Source organism: Peromyscus leucopus, chromosome 7, assembly GCF_004664715.2.
Source record: "Peromyscus leucopus breed LL Stock chromosome 7, UCI_PerLeu_2.1, whole genome shotgun sequence".
NCBI lineage: Eukaryota > Metazoa > Chordata > Mammalia > Rodentia > Cricetidae > Peromyscus > Peromyscus leucopus.
Genome location: NC_051069.1, coordinates 14484469 through 14508619, shown reverse-complemented (window position 1 = coordinate 14508619; position 24151 = coordinate 14484469). Strand labels below are relative to the sequence as shown.

At 52.2% G+C, this 24151-nt stretch overlaps 1 protein-coding gene across 1 annotated transcript in view; it reads right to left on the bottom strand.

The window, feature by feature from the left end:
* Nucleotides 1–23930, bottom strand: part of Cd276 (CD276 molecule) — a 32017-nt gene extending 8087 nt beyond the window's left edge. The window contains 9 exon segments of the mRNA XM_037207465.1: nt 2810–3106; nt 3312–3491; nt 3494–3631; nt 4220–4357; nt 4360–4421; nt 4423–4506; nt 4668–5025; nt 8142–8429; nt 23282–23930. Of these exon segments, the coding sequence (XP_037063360.1) occupies nt 2810–3106; nt 3312–3491; nt 3494–3631; nt 4220–4357; nt 4360–4421; nt 4423–4506; nt 4668–5025; nt 8142–8220 (1336 nt within the window). The 5' untranslated portion in view covers nt 8221–8429; nt 23282–23930.
* Between the last annotated feature and the right edge of the window lie 221 nt (nt 23931–24151).

The following is a 24151-nucleotide window of genomic DNA, read 5'->3' as shown; positions in this document are numbered from 1 at the left end:
AGCAGACATGCTTTCCACAGGGACGGGGTGGGGGTGGGGGTGGGGCACACGGCCGCTCTGGGCCCTGGAATCTGAAGAAGCCATCATCTGGGAAAGCGGAACCGGAGCAGAAGGCCGCAGCTGAGGCAGACAGCTAGGCCAGCCTGGAGCACTTGTGAGAGACCTCCGGAAATTTCAAGACAAGGTTCCTACAGCCGTGGACAGGGCAGAGCAGCAGAAATACTCAAGGGACTCCACCCCTCCCTGAAGAGCTACAGGCAGCCAATAGTTGCTAGGGGAGGGGGAGACATTTTCTTCAGTGATAAAGCGCCCAAGCTCCTATAATCAATCACTCACTTGTGCTCCTGTAAGCAATCCTCATGGAAGTCATTGTGTCACAAAAAAATAGACATTAAAATGGGAGGGGCACACCACGATGGCTCAGTTGGTAAGAGTCTGCTCTGAATGCCTGACAACCCGAGTTCTAGCCCCGGAAGCCATGGTGGATGGAGAGAACCGATTCCCGAAAGTTGTCCTTTGACCTTTATACACACACAATAAATAAGGTTTTAGAATAATGAAAATAGGAGGGCACTAGTTGGGTGGAGGAATGAAAGGGGAACATGAAATGGTATGAGAGGTGAATATCATCAAAATGCATTCTATACATGTACGAACTGTCATAATGAGTCTATTCAGTATATAACTAGTATAAACGAATTACTCAAAGGAAAGTCTCCCTGTGTTCGCCCCTCAGCTGCCTGAAACATGGTCAGACTTCATTCCTCTAGCAAAGGACACAGTCAGCTGGGGCTCAGACCTGTAGCTCCAGCTTTTGATCCAGAAAACCCTCTCCAGAGAGGCCTAGCCCAGCACACTCAATGTCACTCACCCCCATCAGGAAAGGGAGAGCAGCTAGAGGACTGAGCATCGAAATCCCAGAATGCTGTACAAGGCAGAGCTGCCCGGAGCAAAATGCAGGCCAAGGGCTCCAAGGTAAGCCGGCTCCGCTCTAATGAAAACAGGAGGCCAGCCGCGGGGAGGAGGGAAAGTGGGCTAAGAGGCCAACGCGGATTCAGATCCTGGGTCATCTGCTTGCTGCAGAATGTGGGAACCGGGAGCCAACGTGGTCCTCAGACAGAGTTCAGAGAGGCTGGGGACCCGCCAAGCTAGGGGCAAACCATTGCCTTTATCATCGGTCCAATTTTCAAAGTGGTGTCTGGCCCCCAAAATGTTCGGAGCCACTGTGTTAGCCTATGGTTTGGGGAGAGTCCCTGTTCACTGGGCCTCAGTTTCTTGTATGACTCGTGCTTGGTAACGCTGGCCCAAATGAAATCCTCTCAGTGCTAGCTACTGAGGTATAAAGAATGTTCTCTGAAGTGGGGCAAATGTTCTTTCCACATACAAACCCTTGTTTTACAGTACTACAGATAGTCCAACCCCCCAACCCCCACCCCCACTCCCACCCCCACCCTCCCACCCCCCAACCCCCCCCCCCCCCCCCCCCCCCCCCCCCCCCCCCCCCCCCCCCCCCCCCGTGCAAGATCGCCATGAGTCCTCTGTCCTTCCTGATAAAACCTTCACACATGTGTCCATCTCATTCCGCATTTCTTGGTCTTTCTTGGGAACAAACTGCTTTGTCTTTTTTAAAAGGATTGATTGTGTGTGTGCGTTCACACTTGTGTGTGAGGGTACCGACCAAGGCCAGAAAACGGCGTCTGATCACTTGGCGTTAGAGACACTTGGGAGCCACCTGATGTGGGTGCTGGGATGTAAACTCCGGTCTTCAGGATAAAGCAGCAAGTGTTCTTAATCACTGAGCCATCTCTGGAGCCCCAGTGAAACATTTTCCCCCCCTGTGGTGTTCTCTACAAGATCAAGGTAGGACTCAGAACACGTGAGAGCAGGAAGGGGCCCTCTGAGACGACGCTGCTCTCTACAGAGAAGCCTAGGTTTACACAGACACCGGCAACCATTGGAAGTAAAGAGCTGGGTGGGCTGTGGGCGTCAGGCAGAAGTTGTGGGACGACAAAAGACAAGGACCGGTGATGGACAACCTGCTTCCTGATCTCAGAGCTGTAGAAGGTCCCTGAGAAAGCTCACAGGGTCCAGAGGTAGGGCCTCGGGAGCTAGACCCAGCACACAGGCCTATCAAAGGACTGAGCTGAGACATGTCATGGGCAAACACAGAGGGTGACTGTCTACCTTGGCATGAAGGCGAGCCTGGGCCCTCTTTACAGCCTCAAGCGCTGAAGGTGCCTACCTGGACTAGTGCTGACTTGGAAACCAGAGACTGACTTCTCCAATATTAGAGGCTCAACCTAGCATTTGACCACATGGGGGCAGTAGAGACAACTCTGGCTCTCAACTGTGGCCCTCTCTAGTCTGCAGGGAGAAGGGCCTGCCCTTGACCCAGGTGAGTGGGATCCACCTGGGAGGCCCCATGGTCTCCCAGGGGTTCGCAGTTGTAATTCCTTCACACCAAAGAAGTGACCCCTAGAAAGCACACCCTCATTCATCATGTCTCTAAGCAAGCCTCGTGGCTGTCCAGAATTCTACCCACCCCTCTAGATTCCAGGCAGGTACTTTGTGGTCCCTGTAAGTAAGAGGCATAAGTGCCGTGGCCAGCAGGCTCAGGAGAACAAACATTATCAATGATTTTCATCAGCTTCAGAAAGCAAGTTACTTTAAAGACTTCTCACTGGGGAGGCTTTGGGAAGCTTGAAATCTACATGAAAATGAGTATTTTTATATTGATATTCCAGCTTAGGGGCCTAGAAAAGGGGTAGTTGCTCCCTCAGCTCTTCCTCAGCTCACCCCCTCCCCTTACCTGTGATGGTGACTGAGCCGTGAGTGTCTTGCTGCAACACTGGATTGCGTACCAGGCAGCTATAGGTGCCGTTAGCACCCAGCACCACCCTCAGCACGCTGTGAACATCGAACAAGCCCCGCTCGTTGGCCATCTGGGATGTGGTCACATTGCCAGTCAAGGGCAGTCCCTGCCCATCCTTCCAGAACACCTCAGCCTCGGGATAGCCCTGGTAGCTGGAGCATGTGATGGTCACCATGTCCCCGGGACGCAGGTCCTTGCTGGGCTCCAGGGTCATGCTGGGCTTCGAGTAGGGGGCTGGAGGGTGGCAAAGGGTAGAGGTCAGTGACAGTCGGCTCAAGAGACACCGTGGAGACAAGGACACGTGGGGCCATTAGTTAGGAGTCAGCTCGGAGGCTTTCTTTGATGGTGGGACCAGCAGTGGGACAGCAGATGGGCTGTCTGGGTGCAGCATGCAGACTGGGTAAGGAGCGGAAGACGCTCCCTCCCGGTACTGAACTGCCACCAGCCTGCAGGCTAGCAGCAGCACTTCCAAAGTCCCGGATGCCCACAAAGCTGGTGAAGCTGCCCTCACCAGCTACACCCGTGCACTGTATCCTCAGGAACACATTACCCTACACCAGCAGGTCAGGGAAGAGCGCTGTACTCTTGGGGTAGGTCCTGCCCTGGGCCAGCCCTTGGGGAAGCTGTACACCAGCTATTTGGTGTATATCAGTTGCCAGATGAGGTTGAACTGTGCCAGGCTGGAGCCAGGCTTGGGGGAGGAACAGCATAGAGTAGTGTCACTGTCCACCAGGGCCACCACCACAGGATCTTCCGAACCTAGACCTCCATGCCTCCTGGGTCAGAATCCTAGAGACAACACAGTAAGGAAGCACAGGGCCTCTCCAGCTGCTCCACAGCCTCTTCTACAACGGGCCGTGTCCCCTCTCTTTCTCCCTAGACAGATCGAGTCTCATCCCTGATGTTCACAGCAGGCTGGCCTTGTCTGACCAGAGCCACCCATTCCTGCGGTCCAGACTTGACACAATGGGACTGTCAAGAGCTCCAGCTCCCCTTCCCCAGCAAAGCTCCTTAGGCTCTCCTGTCCCGTGACCTTCTGCTGACCCGGATGCATCTCCATCCTTCGCAGAAACGTCTACAGCCTTGGAGTCGGGGGGGGGGGGGGGCGGGGGGGGGGGGGGGCGGGGGGGGGCGGGGCAGGGGGTTCGGGTCAAGAAGGCCTTCGATCAGTGACTGACTCCACACGACTTGAAGTCCCCTGCCCCACCGTTCTCCCATCTCTCTCTCAGGTTTCTCCATTGTCTGGGAGATTGAGGATAGGGAACTAACTTCCTTTAACTTCAAATGCAATTGACAGACTATAACAACCTCCCTTTAAGGTGCCATTCAAGGCCAAAAAATAAAAACCCATGGGGCTTCTGTGGGTTGTCATGGTGACTGAACTGTGCACATCCTACTGCAACACCAGGTTGAGGATCAGGCATCTGTAGGTGCCATTAGCAGCCTGCACCACCCTAAGCATGCTGGGCATAGCAAACAAGCCCGCTCCTTGACCATCTAAGATGTGGTCACATGACCAGTCAAGGGTATTCCCTGCCAGTCAAGGTAACACTGAAACCTCACGGCAGCCCTGGGAGCTGGAGCATATGACCGTCACCTTGTCCCCAGGTTGTTGTTGGGCTTTGAGTAGCATGCTGGAGGGTAGCAAAGGGCCAGGAGTTACCAACATCAGTGCAGGAGATACAGTGGCAGAAAGGATGCACGAGGCTGGTCGGACCAGAGCGGGATTTGTGGTGCAGCAGTGTGTGAGCAGCTGCGCGCAGGAGGGTGGAGAGTGGAAGCAGAAGCGGAAGGCGCCCCCTCTCCATACTCACCTGCCACCTGCAGGCTAACAGCGGCGCTGTCAAAGTCCCGGATGCTCACAAAGCACGTGTAGCTGCCCTCGTCGGTTACTCGGACACGCTGCAGCCGCAAGGATGCGTTGCCCTGCACCAACAGGTCAGGGAAGAGTGCTGTGCGGTTGGCGTAGGCACTGCCTTGGTCCCGGCCCTCGGTGAAGCTGTGCACCAGCTGTTTGGTGTCTGTCAGCTGCCAGATGAGGTTGAGCTGTGCCAGGCTGAAGCCGGGCTCCGGGGAAAAGGAGCAGCGTAGAGTGGCGTCAGTGTCCACCAGGGCCACCACAGGGTCTTCAGAGACCTGGACCTCCACAGCTCCTGGGGGTGAGTCGGAGGGGTGGGGCAGTTAGGAAAGGTGGGGTTTTCAGGGTCTCTCTCCTTCCACAGCTGTCTCTAGGCTTCCCACAGCCTTCCTTTTAGGTCTGAGGCTCAAAGTAAGTTCCGGATCTATGCTCCTCATTGTGAGCAGCTCTCTGTCAACATGAATTAGGAATGTAACAAGGACCAGGACCCGGGTCACACTCTAGAGCTTATTTACATCCTAATGGGAGAGACAGGCAGTCCGTGATGAACACAGATATTTATCAGCTCGTGGTTAGACTATGGGGGGAGGGGGAAGGGCTGTGGATGTGCCTCTGTGTTAGAGCACTTGCCCAGCTTTGGATCTACTCTGTCCCAGAAGAGGGAGGGAGGGAGGAACGGAGGGACAGAGGGAGGGAGGAACGGAGGGAGGGATGGAGGGAGGGACGGAGGGATGGAAGAGAAAAATAAAGAGGGAGTACCATAAAAGAGAGAAAGAAAGAAAAAAAGAAAAGAAGCCAAGGACTCAAAGCAAAGAGACAGTTTTCAAGCCCAGCAGGTACCCTCCACCTGCCAGGTCACTTGCATTCCCCACAAATACATACTATTCATATAATTAGAGGTATACATACAATTAGAGATGCCTACAGAAAGTATACACCCCATGTTCTTAGTGATTATCTTTGGGTGAGAGAACTTCACGGGTACTTTTTCTTCTCTTCACTTCCTAAATAAACATACTTAACGTCTATACAAGAAAGAACAGCCATGTCTTTAAATAAGGTGGGAAGCATGAGCTCTGTGTAAACACAGAGCGGGGGGTGGGGTGGGGGTGGGGGGGGTGCCAGGGAGAGGGACCGGCAGATAGAAAGGCCCTGAGGTAGGGGGCCAGTGAGAGTGTATGGGGAAGGTAACCCAGTGGGAATCCCACTGGAGGCGGGCCAGACAGGGCTTTGAGAGACGCTGGGAGAAACCTGGGGTTTCCCCGCCTTCGAGGGCATAGCACTAAGGAGGGCACTAGTTATTGGATGTGATGTGGCTGGCAAAGCCCGCAGTTCACCCTGGCCCCTCTACAAAGGGAGACTATATTGTAAAAGAGTAGAGGGAGGGCGGTCAGGGGGCCACTGCAGAAGTCTTCGTAAGAAGCGGTACAGTGGAGGAAAGGCCACAGGAGGCGGTTAGCATAGGAGTCAGCTACAAGGCTCTAATCCCAGCGCTCAGGAGGCAGAGGCAGGAGGTTCTCTGTCAATTCAAAGCCAGCCTGAGCTACGTAGCAAGTTCTAGGCCAGTCAGGGCTACACAGTGAGACCCTGTCTTAAAAAAAAAAAGTGAAAAGTGTTGGTAGAACCAGCCAGATCTGCGATGCAGTCAGAATTATCAATGCTGTGGTGGTTTGAATGAGAACAGCCCCCATAGGCTCATATGTTTGAATGCTTGGTCCCCAGTTGGTGGAACTGTTTGGGAAGGATTAGGAGGTGTGGCCTTGTTGGAGGAGGTGTGTCACTGGGGGTGGGCTTTGAGGTTTCCAAAGCCCAGGCCGTCCCTCGCTCTGCTTTGTGCTTGTGGATTAGCTGTATGCTCTCAGCTACTGCTCCAGGGCCAGGTCTGCCTTCCTGCTGTCACATTCCCTGCCGTGATGGTCATGGACTCACCCTCTGACACTGTAAACAAGACCCCAGGTGAAATGCTTCTTTTATAAATTGCCTTAGCCATGGCGTTTTGTCACAGCTATAGAAAAGCAACTACGTAACAGAATGTAAATCATAAAATCCCAAGATGACTCCATCCTGAAGGAAATCCTAAGCTCCCAGAGAAAAGGGCCCTGGGATGGTCTCCTCTGTGGCCACCTGTGCCCTCTATCCCCAACTTCCCAGCAGCTTCCCTGCCAGGAACCTCTATCTGGACTCATCTCTCCCTCAGAGGCTCTGAGAAGTCAGGAAGGGGCTGGGGAGTGTGTCGTGCGTGGTCACAGTGATTAGGTGAGCACTCTAGGCACCCACAGGAAGCAGGCACACTCAAAATATGTGACGCACAACCTTCAAATGAAGCTGACTGAATACAGCACCCACAGAAGGCTTTGTGAACTGTATTTGTTCCATGGTAAATGTTTTACCCGGGAATTCCACACTTTCCCGGTATGTGATGTCTAGAGGTTGAAGCTGGGCCTGCCTATCTTTCTGTCACTCCATGAAAGCTTAGGCTAGTTCTCATCTTGGCCAACTAGTCCAAGGTATCTCTTGCAGAACTTAAGTCACCCAAAGTCCTTTCTTTCTAAAGAAGTGAGAACCAGGCTGGGGGCACGCTTTTAATCCTAGCACTCAGGAGGCAGAGGCAAGTGGATTTCTGTAAGGATGAAGGCCAGCCTGTCTACATAGTGAGTTCCAGACAGCCAGGGATACATAGTGAGACTCTGTTTCAGACCAACAAACAAACAAAAATAAACAAAATCAATTCTTAGGGCTAGAGATGAGTGTTGCCTCTGGTGACCACTAGATGGCACCAGACACTCAGCTTTGTTTTCTCCATGGGTTGAATGAGTACCCAAACAGGGCATTTACTTAGCCAAGCACTATGTGGGAAGTAGCTTCATTTACTCATCCTGGTGATTGAGCACTGACAACATAGCAAGCATCCACCCCATCCCTGAGGACAGACTCTATCTTCTGAGCAGGAAGACAACAGCCAATAAGCAAGGAACCACATGTCAAGTGGAGGGAAATGCTAGGAAGGATGTAATGGGCACAGGATAGGAAGGGAGAGAATGCTATGTTGTTTTATACAAGGTAGCCAAGGAAGCATGCTGAGGACATGTCATTTGAGCAAAGGCTTTCAACAAAATAAAGAGTGGACTTATGCCTCTCTGTCTGAGGGCAGAAAATTCTGGGCAGAGGAAGCCCTATGTAGAAGGGTCCTGAAGAGAGATTACTCAGTGTGTTTGAGAACCTCAATTATCATAGTACGCAGAGCTGAAGTCCTATTTCACAGATGGGAAAGTAGAGACTAAGGTGAAGTAGGTTGCCTGTGGATCCAGAGATGGAAATCAGTATGATTCTTCATGCCAGAGCCAGCCTGGCAGGAACCCAGGAAGGAGTAGGCATCCCATACCCTGCCATGACCGCAAGCCCTTCCCTCACCTGTGAGGCAGAAGTACAGCACTCCCAGGGCCGTGTGCATGCACACACCCACTCTGGGGCCGCCCCATCCACGCAGCATCTTCCTGTGAGGCAGCTGGCAGCCGGGCTCTCCGTGGCGGATGGCTGCTCCTGCCTGTGGAAGAGGAAGAGAGGCCTTTGTCTCCAAAGTTCCTCCTCAGCACCTTCCGAATTCCTCAGGACCATCCAGATCTAAGAGGGAAGACTCCAGGCGGCCAGCAAGACAAGGCTGATGAGGTTGGGGTCCAGGCTGTGACCAGGTCACTTTGTCTGATGGGAGAGTAAAAGAGCAGGTTTTAGAGACACTCAGGGTTCAGTTTGAAAAGCATACTCTATCCTAAGCCGGGCAGTGGTGACGCACACCTTAAATCCCAGAACTCGGGAGGCAGAGCCAGGCGGATCTCTGTGAGTTCCAAGCCAGCCTGGTCTACAAAGCAAGATCCAGGACAGGCCCAAAGCTACACAGGGAAACCCTGTCTCAGAAAAAAAAAAAAAAAAAGGGAGCCGGGAGCCACTGAGGGTTCTGGAGCAGAGAAAGGGCATTGAGAGGGCTAATGAGATAGCATCTGCAGAAAAGAGAGAAGCCAGCCAAGGGGCAAAGCAGGTGTAGGAGAAACAACAGCACTTAAGAGTGTAGGAAATGAGGAAGGCACCGGTCAGGACGGTTGGTTCTGAGCCCTGATCACTGAGACGGCAAATGTGGAGCATTTGGTCTAGGGTGTGTTAAGTTAGGAGCCTGTGTGCAGAAAGCCCAGGGCAGAGTTCTAGGAGCAGCAGGGCGTATGGATGTGGAGTTTGGGAGGGACATCTGCTACTTTAATTCATGGGGACCAAGCAACAAGACCCAGCAGGAATGAGAGAGGACAGGGGCAGAGCTGGTGTCGCTGTCAGAGCTGAGCCGGAGGTGATGTACTGGGATAGATCAGGCCTGGGCCAGAGGCGTCCCAGACTCCCCTGGGTTCAGCTTGTACTCTGGCTTCCCCCAGGTGCCTCACTCAGGCAGGCCGCATGCACCACTTCTTATATCCTTTACTGTTGCCTGCTCGAGCCATGCGACCCATGTCCATCTGTCCCACCTAACGATGATTAGCAAGAACATGAACATTTTATACCGTCCTGGCCACCTCCAGTGACAGCTTATATGCCTTGATCACATTTTTGCAGGGCAAACAAACAAATAAGTACATAAACAAACCCAAACACATGAGTTTCTCAGTGTCACATCATCTGTCACTGAACAGAGCTGAAAAAGCCCAATCCTGCAGCGATCCCTTTCTACCCTTCTTGGAAAAAAATCCTACCTACAGCCAGGCATCTCTAGCCTCAAGTAGCCAGGGACAGCCCTTCCATCCTATCCGCTCACGCCTTCCCCCACTCCCGATGCCAGGAAGCTGCACAGAGGGTGTCCCTCAGCCAAACCCAGCTTCCTGGCCAGCCACCCCCTTCCCTGGCTGTCCACAGTCCACTGCGGAGAAGGCCTGGGCAGCCACTTCCTCTCCAGATGCTTCCAGTCCACAGTCTGGTGGCCTCAAAGCGTCCCTGTCTGGGTGCTGAGTCAGCAGCTCCGATTCACAGAGGCACCCTCGGGGATACCGCTTCCTGCCGGACAAAAGGGCCACAGTCAGCCAGCAGGAAAACCTAGCCGGCTGCTGCCTGGACTCCTGGCTGTGTGCCATAGGAAGCTAAAACCTACAGAGTTACCAGCTTCTACGTCGGCTGTCCTCTTTTACCCCCTAGACAGAAGCAAAGCCTGAAGCAAAGCCTGGGAGCTGGGCCATGGTTTTGTCTCATGAGGGCTTCCCTAGCGAGTATGAAGCTCTGGGCTCAACCTCCAGCCCCTCATACAGCAGGGGTGGTGGTACCTAACTGTGATCTTAGCACTCTAAGGTGGAGGCAGGAAGATCAGGAGTTCAAGGTCATCCTTAGCTACATAGTGAGTGCAAGGCCAGCCTGGGCAACAAGAGACCCTGTCTTGAAACAAAAACAAACCTGGAGTCTGCCAATGCTTCTCAGACTCCGTATCTCTCAGCCTTCTCACCGCTGCGTATACCGATCATCTCTTCACTGACCCCTGTGTCCCACATATCACCTCCTACCAAACTCATTGTCTCAGGGCCCTTCTTCTCCTGAGACCTAAGACAGGAATCAGGCTCATGTCCCCCCTGCTGGCAAATCTGTCACGGCTCCCCAGTAGTTACAAGAGAAGACCTCCATTCCTCTACCTGACACTCAAGGCTCCTCTTAGGATGCCTTCCCGTGCCTCAAGCTACTTCCTGTTCTTGGGGCTCACCCCCAGGATCACTCGTGAACGTATGTTGAATGTGTGGGAACCCAAGAGTTCTCTCCTGATCATACTAATTATGTTTCCTCCAGAGCATAGCTGTCCCTCACTCCAGAGGGTCCATGAGAGACTTCCAGAGTGGACACTAAGCTTGCTCCCTTTCATCCTTTTCTCCATTCTGGACCCAGGAAACCCCCCATTCTAATCTCAGCCTAGAATCTCCATGGAACCCCCCAAGAAAGACTTCCGAGAACCTTGGCCACTGTAAGTCAGGGCCAGCCACCTTCACCTTGAAGCTACGGCAAGTTTATCCAAACCCAGCAGAATTAGGACCCAAGGGCACTCTCAAGAAATCACCCAAGACTCATTACCCCACACATTCAGAACAGCAAACCTGACTGCCAATGGGCTCTGGGGCAAGAAGCCCTGGGCCCAGGGGTACTTACTCCATAGGGAGTCTGCCCTCACCATAGCCACTGGCATCATCCCAGCCTCTTTTTAAAAGATTGTTGTTGTTGTTGTTATTATTATTATTATTATTATGTTGTTGTTGTTGTTAGCCATCATGTGGGTGCTAGAACGTGAACTCAGGTCCTCTGCAAGAGCAGCAAGTGCCCTTAACCACAGCACCATCTCCAGCCTGATTTGTTTTGGAGGAGGTATAGCTGCATGCGGGTGTGTACATGTGTGTGTGTGTGCACAAGTGAGTGCAGGTGCCCACAGAGTCCAGAAGAGGGTGTCAGATCCCCTGCAGGGGGAGTTACAGACAGCTGTGAGCCTTCATGTGAGTGCTGGGAACCAAACTCAAGGTTCCCTGCAAGAGCAATACATGCTCCTAACTACAGAACCATCTCTCTAGCCCCACCCCATAGCCCACCCCACACCCCCAACCTCCTATAGAAAGGACAAAAGTGAGAGTCACAGCACTCTAAAAATGTCAGCTAAGTTCCTGGATCCAGCTACGCCTCAAGCAAGCTGCAGACCTAGATGGGCCGACCTTTCCCCGCTTAATCCAGGTCTAGCTAAGTTTCTGTGATGTGCAACCAAAAGAATCCTTGTATACGGTAGTTCATCTGTGCATTGCACAACTCCTTTAATAGTGCATGGAATGCCTGTTGGGGAGGCCGTGGGGACAAAGGTGACTCATCTGTGTGGGTGTGCTCAAGTAGCAAACCCCAGTACAGAAGGTAGATCTGCCTTTCAGTCGATCCCACTTTAAGATGCCAGGAGGGCTGCTCAGTGGCACCTGAGAGCCATCACAGCCTCCACGTGTGTTCTGAGGGCCTGGAACAGCTCTCCAGGGAAGGCTGGGAAAGGTGAGACTCATCTTAGCCCCACCTGCTGCCTCTCAAGCGGATCTCCTTGATACGGCAGCAGATGAAGACCAAGGCCTCAGAAGCAGGAGGACCTGAGCTTGGTCATCAGAACCCAGGGGTGGTGGGGTGGGGGTGGTGTTTATCTACCAGGCATGGTGGTAGGTGCTTGTCATCTCAGGGCTAGGGAGATGAAGACAGGAAGAACCAACCCTAGACTCACTGGTGAACCAACCAAGGCTATTTGGTGAGTTGTGGGCCAGTGAGAGCCTGCCTCAAAGCAAGAACAAACAAACAAAAACCAAGGTGGGTGACAATTGAGGAACAACAGCCAAGGCTGTCCTCTGGCTTCCACAGCTAGTAACCACACAGGCACACACACCTGCACACACACATAGAAACAACGGCAGAAAAGGAGCCCAAGGTTTGGGCTTCTGATCCTAGCTCTGGCACGTGACTGTATAGTCATAATAAGGTCTACCACTGTGGTTGTTTGAATGAAGATGTTTGAATGAACCATAGACTCATATAGTTGAATACTTAGTCTCCAGTTGGTAGTTGTTTGGGAAGGATTAAGAGGTGTGAGCCATGGGGGCTGGAGAGATGGCTCAGCGGTTAAGAGCACTGACTGTTCTTCCAGAGGACCAGGGTTCAATTCCCAGCACCCACATGGCAGCTCACAACTGTCTATAACTCCTGTTCTGGGGCTCCGACACCCTCACACAGACATGTAGGCAAAACACCAATGCACGCACACACACACACACACACACACACACACACACACACACACACACACATAGGTGTGGCCTTGTTGGAGGAGGGGTTTCACTAGGGGCAGGCTTGAGGTTTCAAAAGATTGGTGCCATTCCCAATGTGTTCTCTGCCGCCTGCTCGTAGCTCAGGATATAAGCTCTCAGCTGTTCTTGCCACTGTACCCTCCTCTGCCATCATGGACTTTAAACTCCCGGGATTGTAAGCCCAAGTAAACCTTCCCTCCCTTCCTCCCTTCCTCCCTTCCTTCCTTCCTTCCTTCCTTCCTTCCTTCCTTCCTTCCTTCCTTCCTTCCTTCCTTCTATTTTGTTTTTTTCGAGACAGGGTTTCTCTGTGTAACAGCCCTGGCTGTCCTGGAATTCACTCTATCAACCAGGCTGGTCTCAAACTCACAGAGATCCACCTGCCTCTGCTTCCCAAGTGCTGAGATCAAAGGTGTGCGCCACAATACCCCACTCGTAAGCCCTTTCTTTTACAGGTTGCTTTGGCGTGGTATTTTATCACAATAGAAAAACAATGACTACATTCACCTTTCTTTAAAAAAAAAAAAAATACAGGGCTGGAGAGAAGACTCAGAGGTTAAAAGCACTTGCTGCTCCTTCGGAGGACCCAGGTTCAGTTCCCAGCACCCACATGGTCGGCCACAACCATCCATCCATAACTCCAGTTCCAGATCTGACCTCCTCTGGTACCAGGCATACACATGGTGCACGTACCTACATGCAGGCAAAATATTCACACACATAAAATAGACGAATCTCTTTTAAATTTTGTAATTATTTACATCCATTTGTTGTGTGTATTTAAGTGCATGCCACACACCTGTGTAGAGGTGAGAGGACAACTTGTGGGGATCATGTCTCTTCTTTTACCATGTGGGTCCTGGGGACTGAACTCGGGCCATCAGCCTTGGAAATAAGCACCTTACCGTGCTGAGCCATCTTCAGCCCAACTTCCTCTCTCTGAGTCCAACATTTCTAAAAGAAAAACTTTGCCAAACCTAATGGACCTTCTTTAAAATTTTAATCCTTATGGTGTACTATCATGCGACTTACATTGAAATTCATACAGCCACGTTACCACAGAAGTCACTAATTATTTCCTTAAATCTGTTCTCCCCTCCTGTAGCGTTTAGTCAGGCATAGGGCCACTCAACTAAAGACTACAGATCCCAGACTTCCTTTCGGCTGGGTGTGGCCACATGATCATTTTCTGGCTAATAAGATTTCAGAGGAACTAATATGTACAGTTTCTGGGTCGTGTCCTTAAAGATGGAGGGCGCCCTCTCTTTCCTCCTCCCCCTTCCGCTGCATGGAATAGGGATGTGGCAAGTCTTGTAGGACCACACTGCCAGGGCAGCCCCAAGCATTACAAAACAGCAGGACAGAGGGTCCCTGGGGCTACGGCTTCAGCCCTGGATATAGCCAGATGGTCACATGGGGGAGAAATAAGCATCTGTTCTAGCATAAGTCACTGTTATTTCGGTCTTTCTTATGGCATCTGAATGAACTAATTTAAGGAGCCATCCCTCGGTTTGTCTCTTTTCTCTCTCCACCCTAGGAAAATTGCTAGTGCTCAGAGCCACAGAAGAAACCATCTAAAATAGGTGTCTTAAAATTTTGAGCTACAGACAGTCTCAACAATCACCAGTGGATGTCAGAGCCCAGCTGAGAGATATTTCAAGGGTGGAAGTGACCCAGGGATTGTACAGAAAGAGAAAAGAATAATGCTTAGAAGAATCGGGTGAATGGGAGCCCACAGAGTTTGGGAGAAGAGAAAGATCACACTGAAATTAAGCTAGGTTCATCCACAGAAGAGTGAGAAACGGGGGAAGTCATTCACACACTGGTGACCACAGAAACCAAAGCTGGGATCCCTGGGGGACACCAATAGGGTGAGAAGAGACCCCAGGGCAAAATCTGGAGCAACTGCAGAAGTGGATGGTTAGGTGTCAGAACAGAGGACCTTTCCCTGGCCACCCTGGCCCCTTGTAAGCTCTCTCTCCGGGGATGGGAACCAGCTACCCCCTTACTCCAGGCAATCTGCTTGCTTTGAGGCAGCTCTCATTGGTGGAAAATGCTTCCTTACTCTGAGCCAAAATCTATCTCCCAGGACAGCCTGTATCGGTTCTTATTAAGTCCCTACGATCACACAGAACAAGCATGTGCTCTTTCTCATGGCCCTGCAAGAATTTGCTCTTCCTTGACGAGGTCGCCACCGGGCAGCTGTGCCACACAATTCACCAAAACAATAGATTATCAAATGTGTGAGTCCTTGGACTCAGGGCCACCTTCTCATGTCTAGCCGCCGGCTTCTGATGAAGCTGGAGGGGACTGGAGCTTTTAGGTGCTCCGTGTTGCTCTGCCAGTTCACTGGCCCATCCAAGTGCATCCCTCCAATTTCCACGATTGATTAGGTTGGTTGGCCAGCAAGCTCCTGGAATCCACCTGTCTCCACCTCCCCAGTGCTGGGGCTACAGTGGGGGTACCCCTGCACCCGGTTTTACTTGGGTTCTGGGGATCCAAACTCAAGTCCTCACGTTTGTAAGGCAAGCACTAAATTAACTAAGCCCTCTTCTCAGCCCCTAAAGTACCGTATTTTCACAATAAACAGAGGGCAAAGGTTTGGGGAACAAATGTGTAATTTAAGTATAATATGACCAGTCCTTTGGGATAGATGCATATAGGCAATATGGACATGGTGGATTAGCAATTCCTTGACAGCTTTCAAGGAGGCTTAGGAAGGACTGCTTAGGAGAAGGGGACATTCCTCTGTCTGGGAGAGGAGGTGGCAGAGAAGGTGATGGAGGAGTGAACGTCACAGCATATTCTGGGAAGACAGTGCTCTGGAAGAGGCTGTGGGAAGATGAGACAGGGGTCACTTAAGGATTCCAGGTTGCTTCTGTGCAGTGGGGAGCTGGGATGCTGTGGCCCACACCTCCACCCCCTCTCCCCATGTTCTACCCCAGACTGTCTTGAAATATCCCTGACAGCTTCTTGGAGATAGTGACTCTAAGTTCGCTCAGCACAGGGACAGCCATTCCCAGATTCAATTAAAACAGACCACCCCTTCCTCACCTGACGCGCTCACTTCCTCCTGGACATCTGTGCTTTCCCTCCTTGGCAATGGAGTAACACACACACACACACACACACACACACACACACACACACACACCTACCTCTGAAGGGCTAGTCGCCACGTGGATGTTCATTTTCTCCAAAGTCCTTAATGAGTTCCTCTTTTATTCTCAATGGCCTCTTCTGATACCAGGGATCAGCCTCCTTGTAGGGGATCCAGCCCATATGATACAGGGAGGCTGTGGCCCCAACCTCAAGCCTGGGCTTGTGACCAGATCTGACTCAGGGAGAACCCTTGCCCCACCCCCAGTTCAGGGATGGGAAGTGAGCCAAGCCATAACCAATCAGAGTCTTTTCTCAGCTTTTCTGCAGAAACCCTCAGTAAAGACTTCCTTGCCGAGGTTGCTAGGAAGGATCTGGTCTAGGCTGTTAGCAATCGATTTGTCAGCTATCAACAATCTAAAGGAATTGATCCAGGGGCGGGAGAGATAGCTCAGTGGATAAAGTGATTGCCACACAAGCATGAGGATCTCAGTTTAGCACCTACATAAAAGCAGGGTGCGAGCCAGGCGGTGGTGGCGCACACCTTTTAATCCCAGCACTCGGAAGGTAGAGGCAGGTGGGTCTCTGTGAGTTCGAGGCCAGCCTGGTCTATAGAGCGAGTTCCAAGACAGGCACCAAAACTACACAGAGAAACCCTGTCTCGAAACAAAACAAAACAAGAAAGCAGGTGTGACGGCATACTTATAATCCCAGTGCTGGGAAAGGGCTCCCTGGCCAGGGAGGGAAGCTTACCAAATCGGTGAGCTCCAGGCTCAGTAAGAGACCTTGTCTCAGAAAGCAAGGTCCGTAACAACTGAGGGAGGCACCCAGGTTGACTTCTGGCTTCCACTTACTCACACACATGCATGTGCCCATACACACACTGGCACCTATGTGAACACACTCGCACACGGAGACAAGCACTCAGAAAACATGCACTATATCCCATCAGCCCCTTGCACAGGGAACGCTGGCTTGCTCCTCCCCTTGAAATAACGGCTGGGCTCTGAGGGAGCCCTCTCTGGCCTGGCTCTGCCCACCTTCCCACATTCACTTCCCCCCACTTCGTGAGCCGCTCCCAGCGTCTGCAGCACAAGACCCTCGCTCCTATCGCCTGAGGGATCGTTTGCGCCACTGCAGTCCCTTCTTCTGAGGTGACATGGGTACTACCTCTTTGCCCTGAAGGCACCCGTGACAGCAAAGCCAGGACAAAGTCTGACACTCGAAAGAGGTCCTCGCCATCCCCTGCACCTTGCCTGATCGGCACCTCGGAACCTCCTGATGAGCAGCCATGTGTTCTTCCATTTACTCTTCCGTCCTTAATCCTAGCCAAGGCTTGGCCCATGGCGAGCTCAGCGCTCTCTGCTCAGTGGTGGATGAGTGGGTGAGTGCACCTGTGCTTAGACAGACAGACGGATGAACAGACAGATGCTTACAAATGAAGAAAGGATCCAGAAGCCTGATGGCGAACCCACCCCTAGAATGTGGGAATGGGGGTCAAGTTCCCTTTTGTTTTCTACTTGATTACATTGGTTTTTGTTTGTTTTACAATGAATGCATAAACAAATGAATGCAATAAACAAATGGAAAAGAGAAAACAGTAATATCAGAGATGTATGAGGCTTGAGGTCCTGGCTCTACTGCTTACTTGCTAGGCTCTCATTCTTATTCCCTAAGGGTCCAGGTCTCTGACCCCTGCTGAGATGACAATTACATGCTGGGCTGGTGACATCATTGAACGCCTGGTGGAAGTGGGCCTTAGTGTCTAAGAAGGTGGCTCTGGAGTTGGAGGTTAAAATCCATACTCTGTCATTCCCAAAGTCATGTGACTTTGGGGATCTATGCTGGTCCTCAGTTTGCTCATTCATAAAATGGTAATAATAACTCCCATCCTCACAGGGCTTGGCTGAGTAAGATAATATGAACTGACCTAACCAACACCAAATGCTCTGTAAGTGGGTGAGGGACCTGGGCGAGGGAAGAAGGGTCTCTAAAATTCCCTGGGGAGGTGCCTCCAAGGTGGCTTTCTTTTCCTGACAATGAGTCAGTTCAGGCCTTTTGTGTCCAAGGCTACCCACTGGATACCATGCCCCAGCCCTGTGATTCTACCCAACAGAGCAACCCGACTTCCTCTCAAAATGACTGTGTGAGTCAAGACTGTGGTTAAGTCATCAGAACCGCCTGCAGAGCCGCTCAAGGTCTTTCCGGCATCCTTGACCTGTTTCCCCATGCCTGCAGGAAGCACACAGAAGAAGAAGACAGAACACAGGACGGGGTGACTGGCCTCCCCAACCACATGATCATTACCACACAGAGGTCAAGGCTCCAAGCCCACAGAAAGTAAACCACAGGCCTTGGTAGGTAGTGCATGCATGCATGGTGAAGCATGTACGGCAGCCAGCGCTGGCCCACCATTCTCACTCCCTTCTGCTCAGGGAGAGGCCCTCAAGTGAGCATCTTCTAGGACCTAGCAGCCACTTAAAGCAGCATGATGCCGGCTTGAACTCAGAGCCACCTGCAGAGGTAGGACGCTGACCTGGGCGTACACAGGGGGCACATATGTGCACACAGACCTACCATCAGAGGCTCAGTGATCTGAACACATTGAAAGTCATGCTGGGCTCAGGGAAGGACCAGCCAGCATGCAAAGAAACGAAGAGATAAGAAAGGAAGAGATAGGCACATAGGAGCCCAGGAGGCCAGATGCTGGCGGACCATGAAACATACACCTGAATTCACTCAACATCTGTTGAGCCCTGACAGGTGTCCATCGTTTATGCCTGGCAAGGCCAGCCCAGCCAGACTCCAGTAAGGGTCCACGTGCATTCTATTCAATGCCTCTCTGCCTCTAAATCCTTTCTGTTTCTGCCCTGAAAGAAGCTCTGCCTAGCAGAAAATCCCCGCCCGGATCTCTCTCTGGAGCATGTCCCACTGCCTCTACCAGGGACAGATCTCAACAGGCTCCGCCAGTCCTCAGAGGTAGGAGGCCCTTTGAAATCCACCTGGCCTGGGGCCCACAGCCAGGTTCATATGAGAATGTGAGCCCAGAAGAGAGGGTGCTGCCCTCGGGCCCACAGTCAGCCATGCCAGCAAGGGTGACTAATGAGCGTTAGAACTGGCTCATGAATGCCCCCAGGCCTGGATTCCTCACCTATTAGCTGGAATTGCCAGGCTGCTTTTACTGCCCAGGGCACAGCATAGGCTCAGGAGTAGCCCGGTGTTTAAATCCTGACACAGAAGCCTTGCTAGAGTGACAAACCAAATGTCAATGACAAGGACTACCTATTGAGACTCATCTATAAAATAGGACGGTCATTCCCTAACTCACAAAGCTGCCATGAGAATAAAGACAACAGAGAAAGATCGAGTAAAGTGTTTAATACCAAATCAGTGGTAAATTTTATTGTTGTGTGTGTGCGTAGTGTGTGTTCATGGGTGATGCAGGCACACTGGGGTCTTGGCACATGTGTGGAGATCAGAGGACAGCCTTGGGTCTGTCCTCCTCACCTTTCACCTTGTTTGAGACAAGGCTAGCTTTTGGGAATTGTTCTGTCTCAACCTCCCAACTCACCACAGCAACTCTGGAACTGCAAACACAGCCTGCTTTAGCGGTTTGTGGGAATGCAAATGCAGGTTGGTCCCCAGGCTGCTGGGCAAGCACTTCCCACCGAGACTTCTCAGCCTGTCTTACTGTTTTTGAGTCAGGGTTTCCTATATCCAGGTCTGGCCTCAAATTCATTACGTAGCTGAGGCTGGCCTTGAACTCCTGATGTTCCTGCCTCTACTTCCCAAGCACTGGGATCCTAGGTACACATCATATGCCCAGCTTCCCAGAGGTAACGATTGTCATTATTGTTATTACAGCCACGGGCATGGAGGACTAGGCATGTCCTCTACTGGGTCCTTCTGCATGTGCTTCCTCACCTCTTCCCAGTCAAGACCTCAGGTTGGTCCTTCTGAGTGCTCTCCTTCCCGCCTAGAGCCCACCATCACCGGTCTCCAGAGCAGCAAACATAGAGTTCAACTTCACCTCTAGGTCTGGCTCCTTCTATTCCCCTTTCCCTGTGCTCGTCCCAGAAACTAGGTCATCACTTCATGCATCAAGGGTTCCAGTCTCTGTTGCCCCATGGCTGACACCCCCCAGGTCAGGGTCTCTTCATAAGCAAATATTCCAGTGTTTCCCTGGGGAGGGCTAATGCCTAAGTCATGAAGGGTGTGGAGGCATCTTCCCCGAGACCACAGAGAAACTGAGAGGGAGAATGGGGGCTGCCGGCTGGAAGAACCAGTCAGAACTGGAAGGCATAGGCAGGTCTCTTCTCTAGGAATTGAGAGCATCAGTGTGAAAATGACTAGGCCTCTGACAGGACAAGAATATTCTGTCGGGGTCCACAAGTCTCTGTGGTCAGCCTTGTTCTCTCCCTGGCTCACCAGATGAGTTCTCTCTGCCCAAGGGGACCCTTGGCACATTTGCCAACGTCCAAAATGAGTCAAACCTAAGGCTGCCTCTGGAGTGGCAGAAAGTTCTGAAGGCAGACAATAGATTGCCCTCACCATTTGCTTATTGTGTGCCTGTGGGTATGTGACTTGCCCTTGCCCGGCCTGGGTTTCTTCTTCTCTTCAATGATGTGAAGATAATCACATGATGTTCATCCAGCATAGCCTTACCCCTGAATCCTGAAAATCCAATGCTCCTACCCTGAACACTGCAGGACGGCTTGGCTGACCTACAGGTGGTGGCAAGGGCTGTGTATCAGCACATGTGGCCCTCTCCCATTGTGTGGCCATGCTGAGCCCCTCTCCCCAACCAAGGCCCTTCCCCCTTTGCTGGTACATTTCCCTGCCACTCCTGCTCCAGGGTGTGGGAAAAGGGACAGCAGTCAAAAGTCCCCACCCACTCAGAGGATAAGCTTCTGGGCAGTGACATCATCCTCCCTGCCCTCTTCCTTCTCTCCCAACCCCATGACTCAGATTCACAGCTCAATAGCCCCCATGTGGTCATAATCTCAGAGGATTTGGGTTTTCTGCACATCCAACCCAGAAGCATCCGGCTACAGGTCAGACACTCGCTCAACACTTTCTAGGAGTCTCTCTGAGGATGTGGAATGCCAATTCACAGCTCTGGGATCACACTGCATCCCAAACTAGATTTCTCATCTTGGTGTCCAACCCAAATCCCACCAAAGAGAATGAAGGCTTCCCCTGAGAGGTCAGCCTGGGAGGAGGGTGACTCCTGCAGAAAGCGTCAGGTGTGGTGGCCTCTCCAGAATAAGGATGCAGGCTCCCCAGAGGACTGTTCTGAAAGGCCAGCACTTCTATAACTGTTCTGAAGATAAACATTAAAGCATCCAGCCCAGCTGCCAGGCACCCAGCTGCCAGGCATCTGAGCATCTTGGACATTCAAGTGCCCTGTTCCCATCAGGTGCCTGGACGGAGCTTAAGGGGGACAGGGATGGAAAAGAAAACTGGGTCAAATATCCCAACTCTCCTCTGATGCTGAGGCCGGCCTGAAACCAGACTTCTTCCTTCACAAGATGCAGGGTCTGTCCTATTGTAGCACAAGTCTGGAGTGCGTGAGCAATATTCTGCAAGCAGGAAGAAGCCACCACGGATGCCAGGACCGCACAGAACTCTGTAGACCAGTCATGGGACCAATGAAATCATCACCGAGGCTACTCCGTGCATGGAGAAACGCTTTCTCTCTCTTTACTGTCCCTTTGCTTCATGACACTTGGTGGCAAAACTGATGTCTACAGGACCAACCTAAAGTGATGATGTAATGAAAAGCCTTTCTTTTTGAAACAAGTCTCCTATGCCCCAGAAGAACTTTGAACTATGTAGCCTAGGGTGACTTCTGAGCCTCCCGCTTCTACCCCCTAAGCACTGAGATTACAGGGATGAGCCACAGCAGCCAGTTTATGCACTGTTTGTTGCTGGGGATCTAACCAGGTCTTCACGCATGCTAGGCAAGCATTCCATACACTGAGCTATATCCCCAGTGACATGATGAAATGTCGGTGACATCAGGATACTCTGTGTCAGCTAACTGTGATGTATTTGTAACACCAGAGGGGAAGACATCCATGGGCCACAATTAGTCAAGTGTTAGTGCTTCAGAACTCCAGCTACCATAAAAATGCACACATCCAAAATATTCTTATTCCCAGCCAAGTTGGAAATAGAGGCCACCACTCCATACCACCTAGCTCCCCAGCCCTCCACGCTTGCCTGCCGTTCAATCAGCCCAGCCCATAAGGCAAGATTAGGTTACAATTTCAAGTATATTTGCAGGTCCCCAAACTACAAAGAATGCTGTTGCTCAGCAGCAGCCCTGGGGATTTCTGGGCAGTCAGAGGGGATGAGAAAGGAGCCTCAACTAAATAAATAACTCGCACACAGTTCAAACAGTTTCGTTAGTTTCTCAAACTCAAAGTAGCTACACACACACTTAAAAGAAAAGGACTTGAGCTTAACATGGTGGTGCACGCCTTTATCCCAGCACTTAGGGAGGCAGAGGCAGGTGGATTTCTGTGAGTCAAGGTCAGCCAGGTCTACAGAGTGAGACTCTATCTTTAAAAAAAAATTTTTTTTAAGGACTTGGGTTTAACTTAATCAATACTCATTTACAGATGATCATCCACAACCAATCTGAAAGGAAATAGTTTTTCACAATTAAGTCAGTGCCTCCCCAACACATACACAAAACCCCCAGACACACATATACAAACATCTGATTTAATACTTGCTTAATATTTCCCTTCTATGAGATAAGCTCTCAGGTCTGAGTCATCCATCATGCATTTCTCATTAGAGCAGGTTTGGCTTAGAAATAAAACCCCCTTTCTGCCAGGTCACTGCCTTAAACTCCCAAATCTGCAATTGGTAGGCTCCGCCTTAGTGAGGAAGCACCCGCGGGAACTGGATTCAATATTCTGTCCTCTGGGTCCCACCCTGGGCCTTCAGCTTCTCTCCATCTTCCTCTGAATCTCCTCTCTATCCATCTCCATTTAGCTAAGACATCTCAAACTGCCCCATCCCAATTTCCACTTCAATCTAATTTGGGGGGGGAGTCTTTAAAGCTGTTCCCAGAGCCTGTTCCCTCATGCCCTTCTGCAGCTTGTAGAAGTCGGCCAGTCACCTACACCTCCAGAACCAAGCACAGGGGACCACCTAACCTCGAGCTCCCCTCCCCCGCAGCTTCCCTTCTCAGAGCTGGCATTCATGGTGTTTTCCTCCTCAAAGTCGGGGGAATGCTTCCCTCCCAGTCTTGACTAGCAGCTTCCTTACGCTTCCAGAACCATCAACCCAGTGACCTACCTGCCTTTATGCCCACGCCACACCCAGGGCCTGAACAGTCACCCACCCAGTCTGGGGCCCCACAAGTCCCAGACTCGGGGAGTCTTCAGATCCCACAAATCCCAGCCCCAAGAAGGGAGCGGCCAGGCAGCGGTGCTCTTAGCTCCTCCGGGCCCTAGAGTCCTAGCGGTGTCCTCTGATCGGGGTGCTGGTGCCTTGTGGGAAAGGGCCGCGGGCTCCCAGCTCCGTGCACCCCGCGCCTGAGCGCGCACGGTCCAGGCGCGGCCGCACACAAAGGCGGCCCCAGCCCGCGCCGCCCCGCGCCACGCAAGCACTCACCGCGCCGCGCCGACTCCCGGGACTCGGGGACACGGCGGGGTGCAGACCAATCGCCGCCACCTTCGGTGTTGCCGCCGCCGCGAGGCCCGGCCAGAAAAGGGCCGGGGGGCGGGAGTGGGAGGGGAGGGACGGCCAGAGGAAGCTGCGGTCCCGGAAAGGCCACCCGGGTGCGCCCCAGAGGCTGAATTGGCCCCGCGGAGGAGATCCGACGACGAGGCCTGAGCCCGCCTGCTGGGCAGGGCCCCGGGCCTGGACCCGCCCCCGACCCGGACCCCAGCTCGACCCCTGGGGGGGAAGACCCCGGGCTCCGAGGAGGGGGTTGTTGGACTACTCACTGCCCATCCCCCACACGGACTCAAACACTTCCAAGAGCCAAAGTTTCTTTTTCGGTGAGAGAGGACAGGTGACTGGCCATTGACCACTCCCATCCTCCAAGCTGTTGGCTCCAAGCCCTGTTGCAATCCAGCTGTCCCATCTCAGTCCTGTATTTCTCCCCTCGACACCAGGCTGGCACCGCGGCTCAGAAAGGGTTAACTCGACAGTGAAGAATTCCAGAGTTGCTGGGAGCTCTCTATAAATACAGTGTTGTGGGCGCCTGAGCCAACCGCAGGGCAATTTCCACTGAGATGGTTTTCCTCTTTTTCTTACACCCACAGACACCGGACCAACTCTACCCCCAACCCTGTCCCCAGCCCCATGGCAGCTGCTGGCCAGACCAGGTTCCAAAGGGAAGAGTAAGCCTGGCCGGCCCCTAACCCCCACCTTTGCCACCTATCCATTCCCACCCCATTGGACCAAGTCCTTAAAAGATCTAGCTCCAGCCTGCTACAAGAGGAGGACAGAGAGGGGTGTGTAAGCCTGCTTGAAATT